General features: G+C 35.9%; 5 protein-coding genes across 5 annotated transcripts; all 5 read right to left on the reverse strand.

Moving 5' to 3' along the window:
* Positions 1–145: 145 nt before the first annotated feature.
* On the reverse strand, positions 146–1,336 carry LEU2 (3-isopropylmalate dehydrogenase). The gene has a single exon (XM_020221081.1). The coding sequence runs from the start codon at positions 1,299–1,301 to the stop codon at positions 153–155; it is 1,149 nt and encodes a 382-aa protein (XP_020076812.1). The 5' UTR covers positions 1,302–1,336; the 3' UTR covers positions 146–152.
* Positions 1,337–1,658: 322 nt separating this feature from the next.
* SPL1 (Spl1p) lies at positions 1,659–3,603 on the reverse strand (the record flags this gene model as incomplete). Its single annotated transcript, XM_020219629.1, has 2 exons — positions 2,304–3,603; positions 1,659–2,090 (listed from the first exon to the last, which is right to left on the reverse strand). Exons 1-2 carry the CDS (start codon positions 3,339–3,341, stop codon positions 1,659–1,661), a joined length of 1,470 nt encoding a protein of 489 aa, XP_020076813.1. The 5' UTR covers positions 3,342–3,603.
* A 148-nt stretch (positions 3,604–3,751) lies between these two features.
* On the reverse strand, positions 3,752–4,698 carry HYPBUDRAFT_137409 (uncharacterized protein; the record flags this gene model as incomplete). Its single annotated transcript, XM_020219630.1, has 2 exons — positions 3,752–4,614; positions 4,666–4,698. 2 exons carry the CDS (start codon positions 4,696–4,698, stop codon positions 3,814–3,816), a joined length of 834 nt encoding a protein of 277 aa, XP_020076814.1. The 3' UTR covers positions 3,752–3,813.
* Positions 4,699–4,951: 253 nt separating this feature from the next.
* Positions 4,952–6,088, reverse strand: DCC1 (Dcc1p; the record flags this gene model as incomplete). Its single annotated transcript, XM_020220099.1, has 1 exon — positions 4,952–6,088. One exon carries the CDS (start codon positions 6,086–6,088, stop codon positions 4,952–4,954), a length of 1,137 nt encoding a protein of 378 aa, XP_020076815.1.
* Positions 6,089–6,253: 165 nt separating this feature from the next.
* Positions 6,254–7,197, reverse strand: RPL7 (Rpl7p). The gene has a single exon (XM_020221082.1). It carries the CDS (start codon positions 7,127–7,129, stop codon positions 6,296–6,298), a length of 834 nt encoding a protein of 277 aa, XP_020076816.1. The 5' UTR covers positions 7,130–7,197; the 3' UTR covers positions 6,254–6,295.
* Positions 7,198–7,214: the final 17 nt, after the last annotated feature.

The following is a 7,214-nucleotide window of genomic DNA, read 5'->3' on the forward strand; positions in this document are numbered from 1 at the left end:
CTTCATACCGGGAAGTTTGTATTATTATTTGGAATTCTACAGACTAATTAACTTGTTATATTTTGGTTTTAATAATTAAATAGTCAATATTTATAAATATATTAATAATTTTCATTCTATTCATTTGAAAATAGATTATTTTTTATGCATACTTAAGCTGATTCTTTCAAGATTTTAGCAACTTGTTCAGCAACAGCATCACCAACTTCCTTAGTAGAGCTAGAGCCACGTAAATCAGCAGTTCTGATTCCAGAATCTAAAACAACACTGACGGCTTTTTCTAAAGCTTCGGCTTCTTTAAGAGAATCTAAAGATAATCTTAACATCATAGCAACAGATAAAATAGTAGCCACAGGATTAACCTTATTTTCAGGTAAATCAGGGGCTGAACCATGGCAAGGTTCATACAAACCAAAAGCACTGTTGGTATCTGGTAAAGAAGCTAAGGAAGCAGAGGGTAAAAGACCTAAGGAACCTGGGATCACCGAGGCTTCATCGGAAATGATATCACCAAACATATTAGAGGTGATGATGATACCATTTAAATTGGTTGGATTCTTGACTAAGATCATAGCGGCAGAATCAATCAATTGATGATTATAGGTTAATTGAGGGAATTCTTCAGTTAAAACTTTATCGACAGTTTTTCTCCATAATCTAGAAGAAGCAAGAACGTTTGCTTTATCTAAAGACCAGATTGGCAATGGAGGGTTGTGTTGTAAAGCCATGAAAGCAGCCATTCTAGTTATTCTAGTCACTTCGGCGACTGAGTATTTTTCAGTATCCCAAGCACTTTCTTTATCCTTGGAGTCTTCTTGTTCTTCTCTTTCACCGAAGTATATACCACCAACTAATTCTCTAACAACGGTAAAATCAGTACCTTTAACAATTTCAGATTTCAAAGGGGATAATTCCAACAAAGAGTCTGAGGCAAAGTTACATGGTCTTAAATTAGCATATAAGTTTAATTCTTTTCTGATTTTCAATAAACCTTGTTCTGGTCTAACTGACCCAGTACCCCATTTTGGGCCACCAACAGCACCTAAAAGAACGGCATCCGATGATTTGGCAGCTGTCAAAGAGTCATCTGGTAAAGGACTACCAGTAGCGTCAATAGCAGCACCACCAATTAAGTGATTCTTGAAATCAAATTCAATATCTTGATGTGGAGTATTAGCTTCAATAGCTTTCAAAACTTTAACAGCTTCGTTAACGATTTCAGTACCAACATGATCCCCTGGTAAAAGGGTGATAGTTTTTGTGACTGAGGTCTTTGATTTTTTTAATTCTGGTTGGGACATTTTGGTTATTTTTCTTAAATCAAAATCAATCGAATTAGTAAGGAAATATAGAAAGGATTAAATACTTGAATCATTTGATTCCTAAAGCTGAAAAATTCCCAAAGTCTCCAAATGCGAGGACTTTTTTTTTGTCAACGGAACCGCATTCAATTTTTGTGCCGTTAAAGGACTTTCGATACCATTTCTGCCGTAATCGGAGAAACAAAAATACACCGCTATAGGCATGGGTTCTACGCTTTATCAACAACACAGAAATAGAATAAGATTGTCGATATAACATACTATATAAAAGGAATATACAAATTAGGAGCATAGAAAAAATAAATAGGTGAAAACGAGGGAGGTTAAGCGGATGACTCAATGGCCACTCCATTCGATAGAATCCAAATCAATACCATCTTGAACCATTTCCCATAATGGAGACATTTTTCTTAAGAATTCAACTCTTTCATTGATGGCTTGGATAACGTAGTCAACTTCGGCTTCGGTGGTGAATCTCCCAATACCAAATCTGATAGATGAATGAGCTAAGGCATCGTCAGCACCCAAAGCATGTAAGACATAGGAAGGTTCTAAAGAAGCAGAAGTACAAGCAGAACCGGAAGATAAAGCGATATCTTTCAAAGCCATTAAAAGTGATTCACCTTCAATGTAAGCAAAAGAAATATTAACACAGCCATCGTATTGTTTAGATGGATCACTGAGGACCCCGTTAAATTGAGTAGAAGGAATACTTAATAAACCAGCTTTTAATTTTTCTGCAAGTCTTGTGATGTGAGCTTGATCGTACTATAAAATTGTTAGTAAAAATGAATTTGTTGATGTGGTTAATACTAGTGTACTGGTTTGAATATTAATTTTCAGATCCTTGCATAAATATAAAATTTCGTCTTAGTATCGGAATATAAGAGATTTGAAAATCCAACACTCTCGAAACAATTATCCTCACGATAGATTCAAACGAACACACAGTAAAAGCTTAAAATAAAAATAAATACATACCTTCATATCTTCAGAAATAATTCTAGCGGCTTCACCAAAACCGGCCACTAAAGGAGGAGATAAAGTACCTGATCTTAAACCTCTTTCTTGACCACCACCGGTGATGATTGGGTCTAATCTGACTCTTGGACGTCTTCTGATGTAAGCAGCACCAATACCTTTAGGACCATAAATTTTATGGGAAGAAATAGATAATAAATCAATATTCATATCATTAACATCGATATCTATCTTACCATAAGCTTGAGCGGCATCAGTATGGAAGAAAACTTTATTCTCTCTACAAATTTTACCAATTTCTTTCAAAGGTTGAATAACCCCAATTTCGTTATTAACCGCCATGATTGAAACAAGACAGGTATCTTTACGGATGGCATTACGCAATTCATCCAAGTTGATTAAGCCTTCTTCATTAACCTTTAAGTAGGTAACGTCAAAGCCTTCGTCTTGCATATGTCTTGCAGAATCCAACACACATTTATGTTCAGTTTGAGTGGTGATGATATGTTTTTTTGTTTTTTTATAAAAACGGGGAACACCTTTAATTGCCATATTGTTAGTTTCTGTAGCACCAGAAGTGAAAATGATTTCTTTTGGATCAGCTTTAATAACATCAGCAACGTATTTTCTGGCTTTTTCAACTTCTTTTTCAGTTTCCCAACCATAAGCATGAGTCGAGGAATGTGGATTACCATAAAGACCAGTGAAAAATTCCAACATTTTATCCAAAACTCTGAAATCAGTTGGAGTGGTAGCTTGAACATCCAAATAGATTGGTCTTGTACCAAATTGGGATTCATCTCTATTAGCACTCTTCAAACTAATACTGGAACCCTCCGGTGGAGTTGCCACCGGTGGTTCAATTGGAGTACTTCTGTGAAGTTCTCCCGGGTTAGGAATGGTTGAATTGGTAGCTAAAGAGCTCGAACTAGCTTTATTGAAATGACGAACTGAAGTTTTGCACTGAACTGTGGCAGTAGCCAACCCCCGACGAGCGGAGATACAGCCCTTAGCTAGTTGTATTGATCTAGTATACATAATGCTTGAAAATGTACTCAACTAGGAATATACCAGAATGACCTAAATAGTTTCAAATCACCTGTAATCGATACTTCAATCAAAATTTATTCAATAATCAGCGTGATGGCAAACAAGTGAAAAATGAATAAAGAAAGCAAAAAAAACACTTAAATTTTATAAACCGGGAACCAAACTAAGCAAACTAACAGCAGTATCTGATTGCTTATTACCTTAGCTAACCTGGAATAATAATACCGAAGGATTCGGAACACGAAATTACTTACTAAAATATAAAGAAATCAAAAAAGAAGTGATTCGAATTGATGCCTTTTTTACGAACAGAGGGAAGAAAAAAAGGTTGACATTTATATTCGCACGGAAAGAGGAGTGCAAACTTACATAAGCATATTCATCGTATGTACGGAGGTGGACTCATTGATTAATAAGATTTGATGTTCGATTAATAAGATTCTATATAAAAGATGCAAAATCATGGGGAGAAGGCCATGTTACGGCTTAGAGTGGTATGGACTAGCTCATAGCATCCTAAGAAGATGGAACCACCGGCACTGATCCAGCAGGTTCTTGGGCCGATACCGTTCAAGAAGACTTTGTAGCCTTCGTCTTTGATCATGGTTTTAACTAGAGGTAAGATGCCAATACGGTCTTTATTCAACATGATTCTTGTTTTGATCACGTCCAAAGGGGTAGTCAGGGCTGCAGCAACACCCCCGGCAATAGAACCGCAGATGGCCCCTTTTAATAAGGATAATTGTTCGCCGTTTTCAAGGCTTGACCATTTTTTCTTCAACCATTCATAGAGAGGGAATTGAATGATGGTGAAGGGGATTTCTCTCATGATGGTGGTATTCCAACCACGATACAATCCTCGGATGGTACCTTCACCACTTGAGTTTTTCAATAAGTATAAGAAATTAGCCCAAGAAGAAGCTTTATTTCCAACACCTATATGACCAGCTTGGGTACGTTGTTTGATTACCTCTGCCGGGACTCTTACAAGACATGCAGCTATTTCACCACACAGGGCCAGAAACATATGACTGAAAGCAGGCAGACTGAACCAATCTTTAGTATAAACTTTCATTGAGTCGTAAGTGATGAAAAATAATGATGCCGATGGAGCTGATGCAACCACACATGATCCCAAACCTTTGTAAATTCCACTCCATCCACCGTTAGCGAAGAATCCACCTTTAGCCTGTAATCTAGTTTTAACGGTATCAATGGGGAAAAATGCCAAATCAGTAGAGGTACCAGCACAACCACCACTCTATATTCAGTTAGTACAATTGAACCGTCATCAGTAAACTGTTTTACATACAATCAACGATATTAGAAATGTCAGATTATCCATGTCCTCTATGTGTTTTATCTATTAAATTAGGATCTCTATAGAAAGAATAAATGCAATAATTATCTTTATGAGTGAAATAGTGCGAGTTCTCACCTTAGCCTCGACAAGATGATTCAATTAACAATGAGTCAAGATGATTCAAAAGACTTATCCACTGCGTTGAATTTTTTTTCAACTGAAAAATCGTAGGACTTTTGTCCGATCACCGGTTTACTTTTTCACTCGTTTTTTTAGTATAGACACTATAACCAATCTATCTTGGAGTAACCATGAATTTATTCTTCCCGACTCTTTTCTTACGGGCGAATTTCAAGATGACCGAGTCTGTTTTCTTCCCTGAAGGAATCAAGTGTTGAATGAAGGGTAAGAATTCGTCGTAGTCCCATTCTTTCACCACCTTGAATAGGTCTTTTGCTCGAGCACTGATATCCTTATCAGTCAAGACCGAAGGGTCTAAATACTGGATTTGATCTTTCAAAGGACGACAGTAGTAGCCTCTTAAATCTTTCAAGTCGATTGGGATGTTGTAGAAAGGAGGGAAAGAACTTTTCCAATTGATCAAGAGTTGTTTTGGTTGAATCGAAGTAGCACTAGCTGAGGAAAGTAAATTTTGAATACCAAACCATTTTGAGATTTCGAGGTTATTTAATTTGAACGAGGTTGGGCTATCGGGATTTTGAAAGCCAAACTTGTGGAGCATTGTGAGCACGATCTCTTTATTATAGGTATCATTTTGGTTTTGCATTAGAGAAACAATTTGGTTCAATTCAATGTTGAAAGAATCTTCAGTATATGAGATTTGATTACTTATGAGTATTGGAATCAACGTTTGCAAAACCTCCGTGGTGAACTGGGCCAGGAGTAACACTGCTTGGCCGTTGATTTCGCAACCTCTATTGGAATACCATTCGTTATAGAATTGATTTAAAGAGATTGGAGAATCATTGATTAATTTTGTCACCGATACCATTTGATTAGAAGGAACGTTTAACGGGGAGCCATTATACGAAGGTAGATTTGATATTTCAATATACCCCTGAGATTTCAGTAATTCATATTCAAAAGAACAATTGGTCAATCCTAATAATTTGTTATTGATTGCTTTATTTTTATCGCACGGAACTACGTGCTTTAGCTGATGGTTTAATTTATTAACATTCATGTTGTTGAGAACCAATACCGTATTAGAATGATTCATTTGTCTTAATTTCCAAGTTGAATCCTGAGTACACATTACCAATTCATTATTGGTATGGGTAGGGGCCTTGATGAGTAAGTCATTGTTGGGAGAGCTTCTCATATACTCAAGGATATCTGGAGGAAGCTGAACGAGCTTATAGGAGTAAGCCGGAGACTTGGATATCTGATGATAAGTATGATAAGACGACATTGAATAAGAAGATGAAGTATAGACGCGTCCAAATCAAAAAAAAAACAAAAAACAATTTTTCTATTGATGTCTACAGTGAGAGATGATAATATATTAATGTCTACAGTGAGGAATGATAATATATTAATGTCTACAGTGAGGAATGATAATATATTAATGTCTACAGTGAGAATACAAAGATAATATATTAATTAATATACATAGAGTTTAATTTTGTTCTTCGATGAATTTGTCGATATCGATTTCTTGTAATTGGGCATTGGCAGCCATACTGATTTTTCTTTTATGTTCTTCGGCGTATTGAATTCTATGTAATTTTGAAATAGCATTCCAACCAGATACTGGAGCTGATAAGTGGAATGGGTCTAACCAGTTATTCAAGGCTTTGAAATTCTCCCCTAAAGTGGCGATTTCGTGAATGATATCTTCGATACAGATTATTCCTAAATCGTCGCCGAATTTATCTTCAACCAATTGATTATTGTTTAATTTGATTGATTTTAATTTATCTTGTTCATTTGCTTCGTTTTCATCTATAATTGTAACACTAGCTCTTTTATTGAACAATTGACGAACGGAGTTTAAAGATGGAGTCCCGGCAACTATATAAGGACTGATCAACTTCAATAACGGTAAAAGAGCAGGAGTAACTTTAACGAAAACCCCAGTGTTTTGTTTTGTTAAACGTAATAATTCAAGTACGTTATTTGCCTTTTTAGGAATTCTTAAACCTTTGATATGGTTGGGGACTCTAATTATGAAAAGTAATTTTGGCTCAACTTCTTTTGAAGTTGAAATCTGTTCATTCTTCTGTTTTTCATGCTTTAATATCTTGGAAATTCTTTTATTCTCTAATTCATTCGACTTATTATTGGAAATTAAGGTCTCTGCCCTAATGAATTTGTTAGAGGCATTATGTTTTCTTTTACTGTCTCTGTCCAATCTTCGTTGCTGAGCTTGTTCTTGTTTCTCCAATCTTTTTCTGTCGTTGTTCTTTCTTTTACGAAGAAGAATCTCCGGGTTGGAATTAAGCACGGCCATGTCTAGTATCGTCAGGTTACAAGATGTGAAGAAGGTATAGATCGGTGATGCTCTTCTCTTGAAAAAAAAAAGACAGAAAAAAAAA

This window comes from Hyphopichia burtonii (assembly GCF_001661395.1).
Source record: "Hyphopichia burtonii NRRL Y-1933 unplaced genomic scaffold HYPBUscaffold_3, whole genome shotgun sequence".
In the NCBI taxonomy this organism is placed as follows: Eukaryota; Fungi; Ascomycota; class Pichiomycetes; order Serinales; family Debaryomycetaceae; genus Hyphopichia; species Hyphopichia burtonii.

Excerpts from the sequence above, each read along its gene's own strand:
- LEU2 (XM_020221081.1), bottom strand. The coding sequence starts at position 1,301 with ATGTCCCAACCAGAATTAAAAAAATCAAAGACCTCAGTCACAAAAACT.
- RPL7 (XM_020221082.1), bottom strand. The coding sequence starts at position 7,129 with ATGGCCGTGCTTAATTCCAACCCGGAGATTCTTCTTCGTAAAAGAAAG.